General features: G+C 31.4%; 2 protein-coding genes across 7 annotated transcripts in view; one reads left to right on the top strand and one right to left on the bottom strand.

Annotated features, from left to right (window-relative positions):
- The window catches only part of LOC146907585 (uncharacterized), a 34,010-nt gene extending 28,419 nt beyond the window's left edge, over positions 1 to 5,591 (bottom strand). For 2 of the 6 annotated variants that reach the window (XM_085726989.1, XM_085726994.1), the window contains exons 1-11: positions 5,210 to 5,591; positions 4,832 to 4,964; positions 4,655 to 4,728; positions 4,493 to 4,539; positions 4,269 to 4,407; positions 4,143 to 4,181; positions 3,868 to 4,069; positions 3,701 to 3,762; positions 3,473 to 3,573; positions 2,470 to 2,531; positions 1,574 to 1,629 (exon numbers count right to left, since the gene is read on the bottom strand). In XM_085726989.1, coding sequence (XP_085583115.1) covers positions 1,574 to 1,629; positions 2,470 to 2,531; positions 3,473 to 3,573; positions 3,701 to 3,762; positions 3,868 to 4,069; positions 4,143 to 4,181; positions 4,269 to 4,407; positions 4,493 to 4,539; positions 4,655 to 4,728; positions 4,832 to 4,964; positions 5,210 to 5,399 — 1,105 coding nt within the window. In that variant the 5' untranslated portion in view covers positions 5,400 to 5,591. Of the gene's footprint in view, positions 1 to 254; positions 765 to 1,573; positions 1,634 to 2,469; positions 2,532 to 3,472; positions 3,574 to 3,700; positions 3,763 to 3,867; positions 4,070 to 4,142; positions 4,182 to 4,268; positions 4,408 to 4,492; positions 4,540 to 4,654; positions 4,729 to 4,831; positions 4,965 to 5,209 lie in introns of those variants that run through there. The other 4 variants (XM_085726988.1, XM_085726991.1, XM_085726992.1 and 1 more) reach the window with 3 other exon arrangements.
- A 12,373-nt stretch (positions 5,592 to 17,964) lies between these two features.
- Positions 17,965 to 19,655, top strand: LOC146907584 (Pathogenesis-related thaumatin superfamily protein). The gene is made up of 2 exons (XM_085727255.1): positions 17,965 to 18,161; positions 18,753 to 19,655. Exons 1-2 carry the CDS (start codon positions 18,101 to 18,103, stop codon positions 19,424 to 19,426), a joined length of 735 nt encoding a protein of 244 aa, XP_085583381.1. The 5' UTR covers positions 17,965 to 18,100; the 3' UTR covers positions 19,427 to 19,655.
- The last annotated feature ends 2,926 nt before the right edge of the window (positions 19,656 to 22,581 follow it).

Raw genomic sequence — 22,581 nt, 5'->3', positions numbered from 1 at the left:
AAGTTCTTGAAGCCCTGCTTATAGCAAAGAAAAGTTGTTGAGGATTTGAGTCTTGTTTGCATTTGAATCCAAATTGCCTTTGAATGGCGTCGAAATTGCAGATTGCTCAATCTGAGTGGTTAAATTGTTACTGTTTCCACCTGAAGCTGAAGGTTTGGAGAGAAATTGCACATTTTTTTGTTTTTAGTGGTCTGTTGATTGAGAAACTAAGAATGAACGAGGGATTTCAATTTTAAATCCTTTGACTCAAAATAAACTGGTAATTAACCATACTTTGAAACTTTGAATTTTAACAAGTTCTCAATAATAAACCTAATCCATTGATTAAAGTACTAATATATCCAACAATGGATATTACTACTTCCATAAAGAATTTATCTGCTGCTTCACCATAGTCACCACTTTTCGTGTCCTTAGAAATGTTATGTACATGACAATGGATACCATAGTATATGCCATCATAACATTTTAACTACAAGAACCACTCACTATGAACTAATTTTCAACAAAATTAGCTCATTTTTTTCATTAATCATTAGTTCAACCTAAACCTTCAGCAGCAAGATAAGCAGCAGAAGATGGATCAATTCACAGAAGCCTGCAAATACGACAATCGACAACTGGACATACACTTGCTTCTGTATTTCCTAGAAAATCATCCAGAGACATCCTGCTGTTTTTCCATAAAGAGTCGGATAATTTCTTCATCTTTTCTCCTTCACTCTGTCGATTTTCTTGGACACTGAGTAGTTCTGCATACCCACCTACGATATTGAGCAACTAGTCAATTTTGATGTCAATATACAAGACTTGTCAAGATAAAGTTACAAATGCATAGAATGAGCCTTAGAATTGATCACGTCATAAATATAATCACTGTTATGGACGATGTCATACGAATACAGAAGATGAATTTAAAAATTCCAGTTCATTATACAACATCAAAATAAATAACTGATTAAGCCACCAGGAATTTTTAGGTAAGTACTACCTAACATAGGCCCTCCACAAAAGAGTGAATAGTTTATTTAGTCGCAAAATTATATGGATCGGGTGATTTAGTCTCGAAAATTAACAAATTTTAAAATGTACAAGGAAATTGAAAATTCTCAATCACATTATTTTATTCAAGAAAATTTCAGGGACTAAATTAACCAACCCAAAATGACCAACTTGATCCAGGATTTTCAATTTAATGATCTTTTGGAATTTTGTTGATTTCAAAAACCAAATTGTTCGGCCCCTGAAATTTCATAGACTAAAGTGGTGGTTCACTGCGAAATAAATGTAACATTGTATGAGCCACCTTACTAAAGCATGTCTTTATGCTTGTAGGCAATCTGAATTACATATAGTACGCAACTCACACCTAAGCATTTCTCCTATACCATATACAGTAAGATATATATCGAACTATAGTGGCTATAATTGTTACCATTTGATATTTATGAAAGAGAAATTCTACTTGATTTAAGAAATTATTTTATTTGTACATTCATTGTGACATGCATAATTATCACTCATCGGTAACACAGTGATCATAGATTATAAAGGATCAAAGAATTCATCATACCGCTTGCAAGAGCCACTATATCATTTCTCTTTACCGTTGGTTTAGCAGCAGCAGCAGCACCTACACAGAAAGTTAGGTTTCAGTACTGAAATAAATAAATGGCGGAGAAAAAGTTGAGATAGCTCCAATTGTAGAAAAAATGGTAAAGCTTGTGTCAAGTGGTGTGGGCGTGTGTGAAGATGACCTGTTATAGTTAGAGATGCTATGAAAATGTTCGAATATTTAGAAGCAAAGAGAAACCAGAGAAACATATATATAGGCCTAACTAACAAGAGAGATCTAAAATTAAAGATATACATGTAGATATAGTCCATGATAAACATTATGGTATCATTTCATCCATATAATAGACCCATAAAAACGCAATTGAGAGATAGCAGGTGATGAGAGGGCTTCTATACCAAAGATTATATATCTAAAATAAATACCTTATGTTTTATGTATAAATATGCTCTCAAATATGAAAGTTTCCCAAAATTAAAGACACTCATAGTTAAAATTTTAAAAACCTTAGTCTAGAAAAACAGAACAGGGGATTGAGTATGATTAAAGTGAACTAAGAAGAAGTGCGTGTGTGTGTGTGTCTGTTGGGGTTGAGGACAGTTTCCAATTATCTGACACCAAATGTCAGGGAATGATGAAAATCTAAAAAAATAAGTGTTGGAAAGTCACAAAAGCGACACAAATGGCCACAAATGGACATGGTTGTGGCAATGAAACACCAGCACAGTGCAATAGCGTTCTACAAACTGAGATCTCTAAGCGGCCACCAACCATAATGCACTGCTGCTATAAACTACAATTGACAACCTTGACTCATTGCGTACATATCTTATAGATATAGATAATACATAATAAGTGGGCATATAAGGTAACCAAGCGGCACAATAATATTACCTTCAGGTTCAGTTTCAGGTGGTGGAAACTTAAAAATCTCTGAAACTCTTCTGTAGAGACCCTGTCAATGATTTTCCAGTTACAATTACTAATTGAATTGCAATAAAAATTATAGGTGGGGCATCAAAAAAAGCATGGCAATGCTAAAAATTTCAAGTGAGACATTCTTAGTTTTTTTTTTTTTTTTTGTCAAGTAGCCTAGTGGCTAGAAATTCACCTTTTTATGGTGGTGAATAAGTAAGGAGTCCGGGGTTCGAACCCCGGACCTGGCATATATAATGCAATTGCAAACCCTACCAACTGGGCTAAGCTCACAGGGACAAGACATTCTTAGTTTTGATGTTCCATGAGAAGTTTTAATGTTATAATAGTACTTGAAAATATTTGTATTACAGAACTAAACCCCTATAGCCCCCCAAAGCCAAAGCTCCTCAGAGGAGAGGCTTTCCTCTCTCTGACCAACCCACAAGGTTCCTGTAAAAGAATGTAAACTATGTGTATTATGTGTGTCTATAATGAGATCACACACCTTGTATTTATAATGGTTTTACAATAAATACATTGAATGCTTAATGAGTAAACACCAGCCTAGGAAGTTGCATACTCTAGGAGTAATAACAATCAATCTAGAGTTGTACCATTAGAGGAATATCTAAAGATTCTTAATTTTAACAGTTTGTAAGTGAACAGATGATGAATGATACCCTCACATTCCCTTATATTGAAAACAAGTCACACAATAGACTCCCCCTCTGCCAAATCGCATTCCACGCTCCACATTCCTATATTTTCCTAATAAAATTATGCACACAGTGCCGCTTGGGCAACTGCTGTACCATTTTTCCTTTTGGTCCCACATTCACATTTTCAGTCCTAACAACTTGTTAGTAAATAATCCCTCTTTAATATTTATGAAAAAAAAAATCTATCATAAAACAAATGGCACTAGATGTTTTTAACAAACTATATTCGTTAAAAACTCAACATTCAGAGAGTTCTAACCTCTTGAACCACAAGCGAACTTGACTTCTGCTCAATCGCTTTACGCCTATACATAAGAGCCATATTTGTTAAGACAGCACCCAGCTTGGGATGTTTTTCGCCTGCAACAAATACAGAACAACAAGACATTAGGAACAGTATGCCACAACCAGGCTCAGTGATAATGCAGTATGAACTTTTAAATTGAGTTCAGGTAACAGTAACAGATCAAAAGAATAGACAAGTCACCATAGATCTGATCTGCCTTAGTCAGTGCCTTTGTCAAAAGCTCCTCTGCATTACGGAAGTTCCTAAAACAAAAGTTATTAATTATTACCGATATAGCATGTTTGACGACATAAAAATTAAAAACGAACATTTCGTAAGGAAAACCATACAAAAACCATGAAGCCTACCCCAAATGTGATTCAAGCTGTCCTAAAGCGCACATGGCTTGCATCATTAAACCCTCCATGCTCATGTTACCACCTCCTAAGTATACATTGCCCCTCTCTTTAAGTTCAGTGGCTCCTACTAAAACATTCTGGTAAATCTCTTTTGCCATTGAGTAGTTCTGCCTAGTTTGTTGGAACTCCGCATACGAAAGAGCAGCAGTGCCTACATTACAATTTACAAAACATCAATCCACGGTCGAAGAATGACTGATACAGTACCACAGAAAGAAAGTTACCATCGCATATGCGGAGAGCTTTGTCAAAGAAAGGTTCAGCTGCAACAGGAGCATACATAATAAGCATTTGTCACAAATCAGCAATAAATTGAAAACAAATAGGCAATTACCAGCATTTAGCACTACCTGACTTAATATCTCCCTTCACAAGTTCAACCAGCCCTTTAATCGCTCTAGCACGAACATTTAGAGCTTCATAATCTTCTGTTTTCTCGTTCTCCACAAGCTCAATACATTTATCAGCCACCGCAGATGCCATATCATCCTATGTTTGAAAAAAATATGTAAATAAACACAAGTGTTCTGTAAAAAAGCGGCCAAGTAATTTACATCAACTAACAGATATCAACCTGTTCCAACTCTAGATGAAGTCCTGCCTGAGCTTCATATGCAGCAACTACAACAAGAAACCAAGATACAACTTAAAAAACACAAAAAAAATCCTCACTAAAAATAAAAACAAAAACTCTAGCGAATGCAGTAAGCAACAAAAGATGTTCAAAAGAATTTACCTCTGATTCCCAAGTAAGAATTACTCAATTCTTGAACACCATTGAGCTGCTCAATTGCATCATCATAATCTCCTCTAACAAAATTAAATGAAAAACATATATCTAATGAGTTTTAACAACCAACCACAAAATTTAGCTCAAAAATGAAAATTAAGAGACCAATCTCAAAGAAATAACCTCTCACTAAACAATGTAGACATAGTAAGCAAAGCAATTCCTTTGGAATTCTCATGTTTTGGGTCATTTCCTTCAGTTAACTCAGTAGTAAGACAATGCTTCAACACCAAATAACCCATGCCATATGATCCAACTATTCACACAAAAACAAACAAACCCAAAAATCAAAACCAAAAAGATGTTAGCTTTCAACAAAACACACAAAAGAGTCATCAAAAAAACCAAAAAAACGTTAACTTTGAACAAAACACACAAAAGGGTCATCAAAAAACCTAATAAAAAAAACAAAAACGATGTTAGTTTTGAACAAAACAAACAAAAGGGTCATCAAAAAACACAATTTTGATAAAAAAAAAAAAAATTGAATTTTTTTCTGACCTGATTTTTCAGACCTAGCTTGTCGTAAAGCATATTCACTCATCCGAACAACATCATCAACAGCTAAACTTTTGTCCAAGGCCAAACCAGTGTTGAATGATCTGAATGAAATGGGAGAGGGTTTTGATGTGAGAGAAACAAGAGCTCTTGGAGAAACTCTTGATGAGAGTTTTGAAGCTATGCGAAACATTGTTGGTTGAAGGATTGAGGGGTTTGAGAGAAGAATGGTGGTGTTAGGAATGTGATGCGATTGAGATGGGTTTAGAGTGAGGGTTTAGAAGAAGACGAGTTTCTTTTCTTCCCCTAGGTTTAGGATTGATTCAAATGAGTTTGTTGCTTTGTTTAGGTGTGGCAAATTCTTAGGTTGAGCTAGTGTTTTGGTACAATACAAGACCAATTCATTTATGTAAATTTTTTTTTTTTTTTTAAAGGATGTAAAAAAATTGAATGTATAGTTTTTTTAGAGGAGACCACCAAATTAATTCTCGAATGTTTACTATCAATTTAATCTCGACTCTATTAATATTTTAAATCAATCTTTGTATTAGTCAAAAGTTTTTCAATTAAGTTTTATCTTTATGCTTTTTTTGTCACATGATGAACAGGGACGGATCCAGAAATATTGTTAAATGGGGGCAAAATAATATACTAATTTTTTTTTTGCTAAAATCATATACTATAATAATTTTCATTAAAAAATAAGTGATATTATTATCACCAAAATAGCAGAGACTAGAATAGCAGAGACTACAAAAATTATGTGATTTTGAGTATTGTCGAATATATTTTTATGTGTATGTCAACAATCAATTATTCAATAATATTAATTATCTTTTACCTCAAAAAAAATAATATTAATTATCTTTCATACTGTTGCATATTAATTTCTTCACAAAAAATTATTCCATTCGTCCCTATATCTAAGCACCTTTTGTTTTTTCACATTTCTTAAGAAAGATAGTTAGTGCAATTAATGTGTCTATTTTTTTTTGTTGACAAATACAAAACGATATTCGTTCATTCAAATCAATAGAGTACATCAGATACAAACATCGCTGAAAACGTAAAGGGTGAATCTGCGAACAAACTCACAGCACCCATGTTAATAGCATAAAACGGTAAAATGCCTACAAATAATATGATAAAACCTAATTCACCGAAATACACATACTTCCGGATCTGCAACGTTGACGCCCAAATCATTGGTTGAATTTGTAATTGACTGATGTCGATCTTTCAATAGGAACTAAATGAACACCACGATAAGACGCAAAATCAAACGCCGCACATGACGACGAACAAAACAACGCCACACTTAGACGACGAAATCACAAAAACACAAAAGGAAAAACTTGATACATGTGAAAACCACTTATTTAGATGGAAAGAAAAAAGAAAATAGATGTTGAGAGGTGATTATAGGTCAAAAAATGATCTAAAACCACCTCTCCTCGATGAACAAAGAAGAAAGAAAGTTTAGAGAGAATTTATTTTATGTGTTAATATTACCAAATTGTCTTTTGTTTGTATGTGTATTAAATTTGACTTTTCATATTTCAAGACAAGTTAGTAGTATTAATTAAGAGTATGTTTAGAAAAATAAAAATAATTGCATCTAGTAATTTCAAAAGGGGTTTATATTTAGGAATAAATTTGTAATCAAATGAGTGTTTATATGTAAGAACAGAGGGAGTATTTAGTAATATTTTGTGAGGAGAATACTTATTTTTAATGGTAAAAAAGTAAAATTACTTAACAAATTTATGTAAAAGTAATAGAGCATGTGGGGTCAAGTGCCCCCAATTAGGTGTACTTGTATCAGTGCCCCCAATTTTTGTATCATTATTTTTTATACTTCTCAATTTTTTTTTCTATTTTTCAAATGGCATAACATAAAACAGATTGAATCAAATTGTTAACATGCTAGGCTCTAATCTAGGCAGACTTCCTTTTACAAATCTTGGTGCTCCAATTTTTAAAGGTAGGCCAAAAGCAAGTGCTATTCAACATATTGCTTATAAAATCATAGCTAATCTTGCTGCTTGGAAGGCATACTTCTTTCTATTGTAAGGAGAGTCTAGCTAGCTAAATCAGTTGTGCACAACATGTTGCTTCACACAATGTATGTCTACTCTTGGCTTGTATATTTGATAAAGGAAATTGAGAAGTGGATCAAAATTAACTTCATTTGGAGTGGTGACATCAATAAAAGAAAATTAATCATCGTGCCCTTGAAAAAGGCTTGCTTTGATTATGTTGAAGTGGGGCTAGCTAGGAATTAAATCATTGTTATGTCTTAATGAAGCTACAACTTGAAATTTTGGTGGGAGCTTTTACACTCTAAAAAATAATGGATCAGAGAGAATGGGCTTCAAGTTACTTTTTGGACTGATTCTTGGTGTGGGATTAATCTTGTCACTCAAGTTACCTTGCATATTAAGGAGAAAAATGATGAATTAATTTGGAAACACACCACTTTTAGTAAGCTGCCATTGAAAGACGCCTTCTCCATCAAGAAACACAGTTATATCAAGCGACCTTCGACCAAATGTGTTTGGAATAAGGATGTCCCTCCTTCAAAAACTGTTTTAGTTTGGAAGTTATTGTTAGACAAGCTTCCAACGGATGAAAATCTCCATCAAAGAGGTTGTTTAATACCTTCTATGTGTTCTTTATGCCACATAAATGTGTGTCCTTATGCTGTGAATATTTGGTGTTGGCTCTCAACTATTCTGAACACTACTATTCATTTTCAACCTATGTAAAATATTTGGTCCATCTGTGATAAATTCTCTAATTTACAATGCATATTGGTCCTTAATTATGCTATCATCAACATTATGAATGCTATTTGGTGTTCAAGAAACCAAATAAGTTCAATTGCAAGAAGATAAGCTGGATAAGCTCCATATCATGTATTATTGCAAATGTATCTCTAGCAGGTAACCAATGTGCATATAGTCTTGTAAACATTAGATTATCTTTAGATCAATGGACTGTTTGACATACTGTCCCAGATCCTCTTAGGGATTCCTTTGTAAAGAACAAGTTAGGATGGCCTAACTTTAGGTTTACAATTAACTGAGGGGGTTTTGGCCTAGTCCCGTCTCCCCCCTTCTTTGTTTGTTTTGCTTTTATCTATATATATTTGGTGGTAGTAGCTGTTACTACTCCACTTTTTGTCTAAAAATATTTTAAAAAAATTATATTTTTCAAAACTAGTTTTTTTTTATTTGACATAAATATCTTAACAAACTACATACATTACTTTTGTTTTTTCATTGGAAAGCCATCTCACCTATCGTATTTACTTTTTACATATGGAAAATACTATATATAGCGAACAATATTCTCACGAAAGCATCGTGATTGACTGTCATTTGCGTTTTCTTTTCTTTCCTGTGTTTTTTTCACCCATTGGTATCTTCTTACACAACCCTTCATGTCAGCTTCCCACCTCTTCTCTAACATTTAGAGTTGTGTGTGCTTTAACACCTGTCCATTTTTTAAATCAACTATGAGGTACCTCAGATGATATTTGTAGCGGTGGATGTTCAATTCTATTATTTTGTGATATCTTTAGGAAAGGATTATTTATGATTTATATAATAAACTTTAAAGAAAAGGCACATGAACGTAAAGAAAAAAGGCATATGGCAATTGAAAATATCTTTTCGTGAAGCATTTGCGAGCATATGTCTCGTGACATATAACATCCCTCTTGACTATTATTAGAGTATTAGCTGTAATGGAAACATAATGAGTAAATAGTCAATTACCCCTTGAAATTGTAACTTTCGTCAATTATCCTTTTGAAATTAACAAAACTTCAATTATCCCCCTCAAATTGCACAACGTTAATCAATTTACCCCCTCCGTCAAATTTTTCTGTTAGTCAACATGACGTTTTGCAAATACCCCCCCCCCCCCTGAAGTTTTGCACTTATTAGCTAAGTTTTGACAGTATACAATCATATATTGGCAGTATAGTAAAACAAAACTTAGCTAATATGGACTAATTATCCAAACAATGTAGTTTAACCCAATCATTTTAAGCACTTCTTAAAAACACACCACTCACTAAAATTACTCTATCTAAACAGACATTGAGGTTTCTCTCTGTTTGCGACATTAAGGAATTCTAGCAATAGGAAAGTGAATCAATGAAAATTTGACTAGTTAAAGAATTCATAATCGAGGCTCCAACTTCTAACAACCTTAAGACAATACTAACTACCTACAAATATGATTAGAAAATGGTAGCTAAGAATGTATAGAATCCAGAAAATGGTAGCATATATTGCACCATCCTTTTGAACATTATTGTAGGGTTTACCAAATACTGTCAATTTGTTCTACCATACTGCCAATATATGGTTGTATATCATCAAAAATTAGCTAATATGCTCCACAATTTGGTGATAATGCAATCACTTTTAAGGATAAGAAAAAGATATATAAATTTTCAAGTTCAGGAGGCATTTTGAACATAAGTGCAAAACTTCAGGGGGGTATTTGCAAAACATCATGTTGACTAACAGAAAAATTTGACGGAGGGGGTAAATTGATTAACGTTGTGCAATTTCAGGGGGGTAATTGAAGTTTTGTTAATTTCAGGGGGGTAATTGACGAAACTTACAATTTCAGGGGGGTAATTGACTATTTACTCGAAACATAATAGTTCATTTAATGACTTACATGTTCTAATCTGAGCCGTCCTTTTTCTTTTATGATTTGTTAACCACTAATTTTTTTTGTTGTTTTTGATGTAACATTTTTTTATTTCAATTTTATCCTTCATTTATTTAATTAGTTTTACCCATTTTATCAATTTTTTTCCAATACAAACATAAAGACAGACATCCCGTCTTGACGTTAGATTTTTATAATCAATATCACAAAAAATAAAGTATAACTCGAAAAATAATCTTATATATTTCACACGAAATAGGCTAGTTAAAATTAAAAAGAATAGACTTTTTATAACATTATCAATACAAACATAAAGACAGACATCCCGTCTTGACGTTAGATTTTTATAATCAATATCACAAAAAATAAAGTATAACACGAAAAATAATCTTATATATTTCACACGAAATAGGCTAGTTAAAATTAAAAAGATATAACATTATCTTATTTAATTTCAGTTATTCATTGACATCAATGAATAATTGGAATTCATTGACATCAATGAATAATTGGAAATCCCTAGCCTAATTTCATGAAAAATCTCTTTTATCATTCTTCTTTTTATAAATCATTATTGGACACTAGTATATCTAGAATCAAAAGCATACAACATTGTTCAATTTGGGACTTCTAACTTTTTAAATATATATGCTCCTCTGAAAAAAAATATAAGCATTATTGGCTTCAATTCATTCTCTTGTCCAATACCAACTAGCTTAAATATCCTTAATTCTCTCACTTTCATATCTTTTCAACATAGTCATCTCTCAAGTTCTATTCTTAACTCATGGGGTGGTAGCTTCTTCAAAATCGGATTCTTTAGACTTCAAAATCTCATCATGGATCATAATTTCTTGACCGGAAGCATTCCTGCCTCTTTAGGTAATTTACTAATTTAAGGAAACCGAGAGATTTCTCATAGTCATAACCAATTTAGTGGTCACATTCCTAAAAAAATTTGAAACATTTCAAATCTTCAACAACTTGATTTCTCATAATAATCTCTCTGGTCCTTCAACTTCTTGTCCCTCTCCGGCTCCTTCTAAAGGATGGAGTGTCGAATTGCACCTTTTAAAGCATCCAAACACCACGATCACAAGAAAATAGGTACCAAAGACATAATCTGTTGTAAATTTTGAATATATTTCAAAAGTTTCAAATATTGTGTCCCATATTTTTAATTAAGAAATATTGAAAAATATTTTTAATAGAAACTTATTATTATTATTATTATTATTATTATTATTATTATTATTATTATTATTATTATTATTATTATTATTATTATTATTATTATTATTATTATTATTATTATTATTATTATTTTACTAGACATGGTCCAATCCCTTTAGTCATATATTGAACTAGGTCTAAACATATTTTCCTATATAATTCCTTTGAGTGCATGTTCTCTTGCTTTAATTTACCAAGTCAAAAGGGATTTGCATGTGTAGTAGGATAACGGTTCAAACCTTAAATTTTGTTGAACAGTAACCGTGTGTTTTAATTGGTATTGATAATGCTTTTTACTCATAATTAAGAACTGGTTCTTTGGCAGACACAAATAACAAAAACCATCCCCTCATATTCATGAGATATATACAGAACCAAACAGAGAATAATTTTGATGAGTTTAAGGCACAATTCTGGGTTACATCTTCTTGAAAATATTTCTTCTTGTCAGTTCTGAATCCTTGATTTTAAATCAAGAAGGGTCTGTTAAATCCTGGGGGATTAGCGTATAATTACGCGGAAAATCCTTAAGGACAGTGCGATCAGCACGTCTCAAACTAGTTTCATTGTTTGTTCATTTTGTAGCTGTCTTGTTGAATTGATGATCAAAGATGTTGTTAGAATTGTGTCGGTGACCTAATTCTACAACAATCTCAAGACAGATAAGTTTCCTTGAATTCTCCCTTGATTATTTCCATTAACATAAATTGATTCTTATATTTATATTTTGATTATTATTTGTAGAGATAATTTATGCCTAAATTTTACAACAATCTTAAGGATTTTCATAATTTAAAAATTATCTCTATCAAACTTTTTCTAAACACTAGACCTTTTGATTCACGTTCAAAATTGGTTCCGAATTTTTTCCAACCTCACGAATTGCTATCCAATTTCCATTAATAACTATGATATGTGTTATTAGATTTGGAATATTGGACACTAGATTGCGCATGAAAATGAGACTGCCGTGTTTCATCATCAAAGAAAGCATTACATTGAGTTTGATGATGGTAAGTTGGTAACTTCCCAATGAAAATGATGAGGTTGCTCAACCTATTGATGATAACAATGCAAGGTAAGTGTACTAACTATTTTGGTAAATTTTCATAGTGATACACATCTTTGAACATCTGACTTTTGAAATTGTTTGTGCCATTTTTCTGCAACTTATAATTACTTGGATAAATGAATGTCTTAATATATAGATTCATTTTTTGGTTGTTAGATAAAAATTGACTTTTGTAGTCTGGAATAAACTGCATAATTGTTGTTTTGAATGATTACAGTGAAATATCAATCGAGGTTTTATATTATTAGAAGTATACAAGTTTATCAACTATTCAATTTTTTGGATTAATTGAGCAAGTTATTGTTACGGTTGCTTATGATCATTTTTGTATACTGTGATCAAATGTGAATTTCCTTGTTGTGCTGCTAGTGTTTTTGGTAGTTGTATGGTTATCATTTTTTATTGGCTTTTGTTTTTGGCTTTAATATGTTGTGCTATATTTATCAAAAAGGAAAAAAAAATGGTTGTGATATTAAGTTTTTCTTCGGTGCATTATTATCGTATATGTGGTTCATGATTTTGCTTGAAATTTTATGGCATAATGAAACTCAAACTTATCTCGTTCAAAGTGATGCATATGAAGAATTGATAATGAAGAGAATCATGTGGGTAGCTTTGAGTTTGTGTTAATATTTTGTGTAAGTTCATAAGATGTCTCCCGAATATATGTTATTGAGAAAATTATAAAAATATATTATGGATTATTCATTGTATTAAAATAATGCAATGATGTTTAATGAAATTTGTTTATGAGAACATATATTTATGAGATTTATTTTTCATTGTGGAACTGTTGTCACTTGAAAATTATTCAAGTAGAACTGTAAAATAAATCTATACATAAGAGTTATATTTTCTCAATGTGGGGGTTTGTCGATTAGAGCTCAATGTGGGGGTTTGTCGCTTAGAACTTATCTAAGTAGACCTGATGAAGTATATCAATGAAGTCAGTTTGATAATATATGAAATATTGTTTAGAGTAGATAAACCATTGCATCAAAATAATGCAATGATGTTAATTGAAATTGAAATTCAATGAGATTAAATCAAAATGTATAATTACAATTTACTTATTGTGGGAATGTTGTCGCTTGAAGTCATTCAAGCAGACCTATTAATAAATCTACAAATAGATTTATATTTATCCACATTGATAGTGATGTCGCTTAATAATAATGTAAGCAGACATGTATAAAAATAATTATAGAGATCAAGTTTATTGTTATAGACTTTGATAAATATATGAGGTTGATTGACTTAGAGACGTCTTAGTCAATCTTATATGATGAAAGAAAATTGTTTCATCATTTGTGTAGAAAGTAGCTACTAAACAAAGCCCCTTGGGATGAAATAAATTTGTGTACATCGAGGGGATTGGGACTTAAGCCACTCGAAATTAATAAGTGATGGGAACCCAACCTTTGTGATTGAAGATCCCATGAATAAGGTTCATATGGGTAAGAACAAGTCAATTATTAGTTCTGCTAGCACCAAAAATTAGTTAATTAATTTTTGTTTTCGTCCCTTTTCTATGGCGTGTATAAGAAATGCTAGACACTGCATTATTGAGAGGATAAGCCTATAAAGCTTTTAATGAATTTCATATCCCTTATGGGTGGTGTATGATTTGCAGCATACACTTGATGAAATCACCTATGCGATTGTCAACTGGGGCCGCTTGTATGAGATCTTGGCGAAATCTCTGGAGCACTCATGAAATAATCCAGGCACGCGCACGACCTATTCGCGCACCACATCGCCAAGAATTGTGGGGGTGTGATGCGAATGGTATACCGCTAACATACATCAAGTGATTTTGGTTCATATAGCTTGCTACACCAACTTCACTGTGTGTTAAGTATTATCATTCTAGAGCTGGTTCATATAGCTTGCTACACCAGTATGATGCATCACATCTAGGATGTTAACCCAATAAGTCCTTTTTCTAACTTATTTTAAACTTTTGAAATATGTGGGGGATTGTTGTAAATTTTGAATATATTTCAAAAGTTTTAAATATTTTGTGTCCCATATTTTTAATTAAGAAATATTGAAAAATATTTTTAATAGAAACTTATTATTATTATTATTATTATTATTATTATTATTATTATTATTATTTTACTAAACATGGTCCAATCCCTTTAGTCATATATTGAACTTGGTCTAAACATATTTTCCTATATAATTCCTTTGAGTGCATGTTCTCTTGCTTTAATTTACCAAGTCAAAAGGGATTTGCATGTGTAGTAGGATAACGGTTCAAACCTTAAATTTTGTTGAACGTAACAGTAACCGTGTGTTTTAATTGGTATTGATAATGCTTTTTACTCATAATTAAGAACCGGTTCTTTGGCAGACACAAATAACAAAAACCATCCCCTCATATTCATGAGATATATACAGAACCAAACAGAGAATAATTTTGATGAGTTTAAGGCACAATTTTGGGTTACATCTTCTTGAAAATATTTCTTCTTGTCAGTTCTGAATCCTTGATTTTAAATCAAGAAGGGTCTGTTAAATTCTGGGGGATTAGCGTATAATTACGCGGAAAATCCTTAAGGACAGTGCGATCAGCACGTCTCAGACTAGTTTCATTGTTTGTTCATTTTGTAGCCGTCTTGTTGAATTGATGATCAAAGATGTTGTTAGAGTTGTGTCGGTGACCTAATTCTACAACAATCTCAAGACAGATAAGTTTCCTTGAAATCTCCCTTGATTATTTCCATTAACATAAATTGATTCTTATATTTATATTTTGATTATTATTTGTAGAGATAATTTATGCCTAAATTTTACAACATAATCATCATAGTAGCAGCAGGATTGCTTCTCTCCCTATAGCCTTTCCATTTTGATCTAGAAGCTAGCTTCTTTCCAAATATTGATGTTTTCTTCATTGCCCAGTCTAATCGCAGTCTTTCTTTAAAATACATCTAGCATGAAGGATACTTCTCCAGTAATAGCTCACAGTATTTTCCTATTTGCATTAAACACCACAAAATTCTTTAATTATGAAATTGACTTTTAAAATCTCTTAAAATTCTAATTCAACACTACACCCTTAAGAGCATATTGGATATTTGAGACATAAGCTAGTACGGCTCATTACCACCGTTGCCTTGTAGAGCCATCCATTTCCTAAATCATTTTTAATTAAAAAAATAGTATAACTTAAAGTGCATATCGTGGGGTGACCTTTTCTTTTTACAGAAGTACATATTATGTTATTCAATATATATTTTTAATTTAGTTTTCTTTATTTATTTGGATATTTTGACTTATTTTAAATATATGTTATTTTCTTTTTAATGCATTTTGATATAATTGAATTAATTTGTTTATACATTTTATATATTAATGTAAAAATATATATTTGAAGTATATTGCAGGATTAATGTGATCCATTTGAGAGTTTTGATATGAATATTAGAAAGATATAGTTGGGTTGTTTAAATAATTGAAAAACATGAAATAATACAAAAAATATATATTTAAAATAAAGATGGAGTAACTCAGAGAATTGATAGAATAACTTTGAATTCACTACCAAAAAAGAATAACTTTGAATTCAAATGATGAAAGAATGAACTAAAATTGGTTATTAGAAAATAAATGTATATGAAACTCAAATGAAAGCCCAACTCTAAACACCTTGCTTTTGTCAAAGATAACACTTTTCTTGCAAATCGGTCTTACTTGGTGTGAATTGGTTCACACCTTTCTTGCTTCACTTGAATCAATTCATACGTCTATTTTGATGTAATTTGAATTTGGATAGGTTGATGATGTAATTTGTCTTTTTTAAATATCATATTTATAAAGAGGTGTGTTATTTAAACAACTATTTGTATGACAACTTTTGAGACAACCATATATTTACAAAGAAAAATAGGTATTGACACGAAAACCAAAACAATAGAGAGAGAAATTAAAAACATAGTCTGAGTATGAGAGAGAAAGTTGTCACAAAAGTTGTTACAAATTGGTTGTACAAATATCATTTATTGTTTACAAATTTGTAACGAAATCAGATGAGAAGTGGAAATCGTTCAACAATATAGACTTTTTTCTATGGCCATCCCAAGGCATAGATCGAGGGTGCAACGACTTAGGGCCGATTCCCGTAGGGGGCCCAAAAAAATGTATGAAGGGGGGCGTATATAGCAATACTTGGTTTATAAGGGGTGTATATAGCAATAAGCGCAAAGATGGTCCAAACATTTACCAAACTTCAACTCATCAACTGTTTCATCCTATTGTTTAGAACCCAACAACATTTCATTTTCACACCCCCCCAGCCCATCACTTTCCTTTTCACCCCCCAATGTTTCATTAGCCAAAACACAACTTAGAAGTAAAACATAAATCGCAGAAGCAACACGTAAAATGCAAAATATCAACTCCTCCCCATAGACCACTTTTGTTTAATATTTTGAGGATTCTTTTTTGGTGTTTCAGATTGAAACTAATTTGAATTTATATTTAGATTTCATAATATAATATGACTTTCATCATTAAAGTTTCATGTTTGGGACGAAAAATTTGGTCTTTTGTAATTTTGGATAAGTAACATATCATTTTCCATTGACAAATGATAATATATTTTCATGTTATAGGATATGAGAGAAGAGTATTTTATAATATTATTATGGATTTACGATGACGAATGATAATAAAGCTCTTTGAGAAATTTTAGAGGTAGTAAATCAATTGAATCATCAAATCAGATTATGAACTTTATATAAAGCTTCGTATGTCTATTATCGTTTTACTAAGTTTTGTTGGGTTTAGTTCGGCCCGCCCAATTTTTTTGCTTTAATTTGTTATTATTTTTTATTAATAATATATAGGATGAGATGCATTTGACACGCGATGTTTTGGAGTGTCAGTATAGTTGAGTTTCAAAACATCGTATTATGGTGACTACCATACTTAATGCATATCTCATTCACCATTTATAAAAAAAAAAAATGATATGTTATATAAAGGGTCATTTTCTCAAACTTTGCCTAAGGTCCATAAAATGCTAGGAACGAGCTTGCTTTTTCTGATTAATTTATCACAAAATTATATAAAAAAACTACATTAACACAAAATGTTAAGACAACCTTAACTTAATTTCTTTGGTTATTAAAGACATATCCAATACTATTGTAACAAAAGTAGATATGCAATACTACTTTTTTTTTTAGGGATATATGCAATACTACTGTTTACGCTTCTAATCAAGCTTTATCGGTCACTATATGCAACCCACTTTGTTTAATTTTTAAATCATACACATAAGTGTCATTAAGAATAAAAGAAAATCTTAAGCTACAAGGCTTAAAAAGTAGAAGGCATAATATCTTGTAACGTGTGCTATGTTCCTTTCCATTTTTAGATAGAACCAGATATTGCTGATGTCATAAGCCAAAATTTGTTTAGTGTATTAATCAATTTCCAATTGGAAATTAATACTATATTATTGAAGTTTATGATAAGAACATTCCCTAATCAAACTAAAGTTCATATCACATGGTACATACTTCTTTATTGCTTTATTTTTCTAGCAAGTTGTCTAAAAAAAATCCAAATTATTTAAATAGCTTATAGCTATGTTAACTATTTTATTATTTTAATGAAACATTTACTTGAAAAAGAAATCTCCAGGAAGAAGCAATGCATATATGCTCCTATGTTATTATGAAAGAGAAAGGTGAAAGTAAGGCTAGAAAATAAAGGGAAAAAGCTTAGTGATGGTCACAGATGGAAGTTACAAAACCGTCTTGTGCTTTTTTATATAGAAAAAAGTTAGCACTTGTCACACACTATCACTTATGCACTATATAATACGTAGCATTGCCTCTTTATCTTTTACTAGATGAGATTGATATTGAACTGAAACTATGTCAAGAACTTCCACACTTCTCTACTACTTGGTGGCCTTTTGCTCCATCATACTCATAGGTAACACTTCTTCCACATCGGATTATTTTTCTATTTGTAAATTGTAATAAATGTCCACACGCAAAAACTATATTACACTTGGTATAATAAAATTCTATTTTTTTAGACCATACAAATCCTCTTATAGTGTTGTAATTCTGTTTAGCTCAAATGTGAACCATTAGATTAAGACAACGGCCAAGAGTCTTAGGTGTCTGTTTATTAGTTTTTAAGAGTCAAGATCATGTTTGACTAGTTTTAGGGCCGTCCTTGGGGAGGTGCAAACAACTCTATAGTGCGGGGCCTCCAAAATTTTGGGGTCCAAAATATATTTTTTAATATATAATGCATGTAAAATATAGATATATACTAGTAGCTTTGTAAAATGTGCAACGCTGAAAACATGGTGTAGTGGTTGAGCTCGGTGGTATAATTCTTGAGGTCCTGGTTTTAACTCTTAGGATGGACGGTCCTCCGTTAATAAACAAATCAATATTTGATATTATATGTACATGCATAACAAATCATAGACAATTAAAATATCAACCTAAGAATATAATCTTTTTGTATTAAACGTTACATTTCTAAACATTTATATATTGTTTGATGCAGATGGTGCTCAACTAATTCTAGTGAACAATTGTGGAGAAAGTGTATGGCCAGGGATACTAGGAGGCTCAGGGCAACAAACACCAAAAGATGGTGGATTTCATCTAGGTAGCGGCGACGAAGTAGTATTAGATGTACAAGAAAAATGGTCAGGAAGAATTTGGGGAAGACAAGGCTGCACTTTCGACAATGACGGAAACGGTAACTGTCTAACAGGTGATTGCTTTGGTAAACTACAATGTGCAGGACTAGGAGGAGTTCCACCTGCAACAGTTGTTGAAATGACATTAGGATCCTCATCTTCACCATTACATTTCTATGATGTAAGCTTAGTAGATGGTTTCAATTTACCTGTTTCAATGAAACCTATTGGTGGTGGAATTGGTTGTGGAATAGCTTCTTGTGAAGTTGATTTGAATGTTTGTTGTCCATCAGCACTTGAAGTGAAGAGAAATGGGAAAGTGGTTGGTTGTAAAAGTGCCTGTTTGGCTATGCAATCTGCTAAATATTGTTGCACTGGAGATTATTCTGATCCTAAAACTTGTAAACCTACACTTTTTGCTAACCTCTTTAAGGCTATTTGCCCTAAGGCTTATAGTTATGCTTATGATGATACTAGTAGTCTTAATAGATGCAGGGCTCCAAGGTATGTTATCACTTTCTGTCCTCCGCCGTAGTGACCGGAATTCGGATGCCGAAATGAAGTTGAAGCTGCTGTCAAAAAATTGCAAAGATTATGTTTTTAGTCATAGTGAAGAACTAAATATTTTAGTATTACTTGTGTTTTTAATCTGCATAGTTATGTTTTTAAGTTTTTTTCATGTTCTTGAATAGTTATTGTTCTTGATCATTATATTTTAAAACAAGGATAGATTGATAATAAATAGAATTTTACTCTTTTCTCTATATACTCATGAAGATTTGGTATTTGTACACAAAAATAGAAATTCAATTAGAATCTATGAATTGACAACACAATTCAACGCTACCAAACGAACTTGTTGAGTGAGAGATGTCTCTCACTTATAAAGTCATTTTTCATTAAAACTTTATCTAATGTAAGACTCCTAACGCAACTAGTAAATTAATCTTTCAATTTTTTCTTCAAGATAAAAAGTTTCATGCAATATAGTGAAAATACATTGAACATTATCTTCACTTTATTATATGCAAAACTTTTGGTTTGAGTTGTGGTATCATTGCTTTTAGATAGTTTTATTCCAGAAGCTCAATAGATGCAGTAGGATTTCAATGTTTTGTTATCAAATTTTCTGTCCTCTCCCATGAGAAAGTGATCAAATTGAAGATTCCACAATAGATATGCACTTTTTTTCAATGTAAAATTAGGAAAGAAGGAAAGGAATATCTTCATCATACCAGAGTGAAATATCCAACAATCAATTATGACTCATGAAATTCTAAGAAGTCCCTTCTTAGTGGTTTTGCTATCCCATACACACTCTTATAAAGGGGAAAACAGAGTGTTAAAGTAAAGATTTATTTAACAAAATAAAAAAAGAAGTAAAGATTTATTTAGAAGAGAAAATTCATTACCTTTCTATTTTTGAAGAAGCTAAATTAATACACAATCTTATTTTTGAAGAAAATTCTAAGAAGTCCCCGTGAGCATAGCTCAGTTTGCAGGGACATGCATTGTTATATATAGGGGTCGGGGTTCGAACCCCAGACATCCAACTTATTCATCTTGAAAAAGGTGAATTCTAGCCATTAGACAACTTGACAAAAAAATTAAATTAATCCATCGAAATTAGCATTGAAGAGAATTAAATATCAAATCTTAAGAGGAGCACACTCCAAACTCTTGTGCACTTGAATAATGTATAAACTCTTTGAAAACTTTTTCTTTCAACTTCTAAACCCTATGTATGTAAGGTAAATATCAATAGTGTGTAAGGTTTTTGGTATTTGTGATAGAATTTTCAAAATATATAATTGAAAAGTTACAATGTTTAAATATTGTTCACGTATGTAAACATGAATTACAATAGATGAACTATTAACTGGAGCTGCCTATGAGAAGCTCTAAGAAAACTCTAATATGCCTAAGGTGAAAATACAATGTTAAGGTGACCAATCAGAGGAGTTAAGGTTTTGGATCTTCCAAGATTTTCGATTTAGATTGAGATTGATTAAAGAGTTTGAATGTTTAAGTTTTATATTTTCTGTTTGGGTTTTTTCTAGATTTTTTATAAGGTTGATGATGAAGATGAGATCCAATGGACTTCATGTCCAACAATCACTTTTTTTATAAAAAAGATTTGATGGTTAAAATTAAAAGAATTAATAAAATCTATGGTGGACCAACATGGTTTGTATTCAACTTTAGACATTTGAAGTTAAAAATTAAAATTAACTGTTACGGATCAAACTCTTCCATTCTTTTCATTGAGAGGGTGTGGTATTGGGTCAATTTTTGGTCTGAAATCACCTTTTCATCTTTTTCTCGCTATTTCAATCTAAATAAGTGATTTTTAAATAAATCTAGTTTTTTTCTTTCATGATTTCATTATCGGAGTGCAACGTTGCGTTGTTCGTCATATTGCACGATGTTCTTTAATTTTCCATCTTGATGTGGTTTTAATTTGGTTCTTATTAAAAGATCAGTTATTTAATCAATACTTTGAACATCAATGTTGATTGTTGCATATCTGTACGTTCCTGTCACTTTAATTTTATCATATAGTATTTGTAGACAATAATTATTTTATCATATATTAACTTGGATGTTGTAGGTTTGTTCACAATTTCATTTTTTACGTGTTTAACAATCTTAATTGATGTAATCTATCAATTTAAATGAATAAATATCGTTTTTTTTAAAAAAAAAACCTATACTCCGATATTTTTAAGGGTACCAAACCTTTGAAAGAGGTCATAAATATTTTCTTGAATAAACCAAAACAAGTTGCAATCAAACTATTTTCCTTTGTTTTCATCGGACATCAACTGACTTGTACAACTTGCAGCATATTCTGAACCACCAAAGCATTCACAATAATTTTCACAAGTTTAATTTAATTTAGTATCAATACAAAAGCACCGAAAGAGACAACTAATTTAAATTATTCTTTTGTATAAACTAAAACATGTGGCAATCAAGCTATTTTACTTTTCCTTACATAAGATAAAGTTACAAAAGCACAATACATAATCCAACACAATTTAGACAAAAGGACTCTAAACTAATCTACATTCATGTGGAAATAATTGAATTGGCTAGCTAGAAGGACGCATTTTTTTTTTCTTTGGAAGCTTAAACTTTGATGAGACCTAGGCTTCTCTTGAAAAATTGTGGGTAATTTATGAAATACAATCAAATTTTTTAAGTTGTGTACCAACAAACTATTTGTAACTCCACTTACAAATTTGATTATGTGGCTATCTTTGATTAGTTGACGGATAAATTACCCACACGCTTTTTTAAAGGTAACGTAGAAAAAACCATTCACGTATAAGTTTGACTTTTACATTACCATAGCACGTGAAAAAGGCGTCAAGTCTACGAGATTAATTTGTATAAACTACAAAAATATGTTTGCAAATTGCAATATTTTGCTTTCTTTACATGAGCTGACTTTGTTCATATCCCAGCTTACCTAAGCAATTGAAGTTTATTTAATTTGGAAATTCCAATATACGTTCGATAGATCCAAAACAATATACTAAAGTGATTTGATCGTTGACTAGGTAGAAGGATATTTTATATTTAGACAATCTTAAGATTCCATCAACTAACAAAAAACAACTTTATATATATGTAGTGACTTTTTGTCAAAAAAAAAAATGTAGTGACCCTTTAAAAGTTCTCAAA

The sequence above is a fragment of the Medicago sativa genome, chromosome 7, assembly GCF_051527215.1.
Source record: "Medicago sativa cultivar Bolivia chromosome 7, Bolivia_mono, whole genome shotgun sequence".
NCBI lineage: Eukaryota > Viridiplantae > Streptophyta > Magnoliopsida > Fabales > Fabaceae > Medicago > Medicago sativa.
This window is presented reverse-complemented; position numbering and strand designations above follow the sequence as displayed.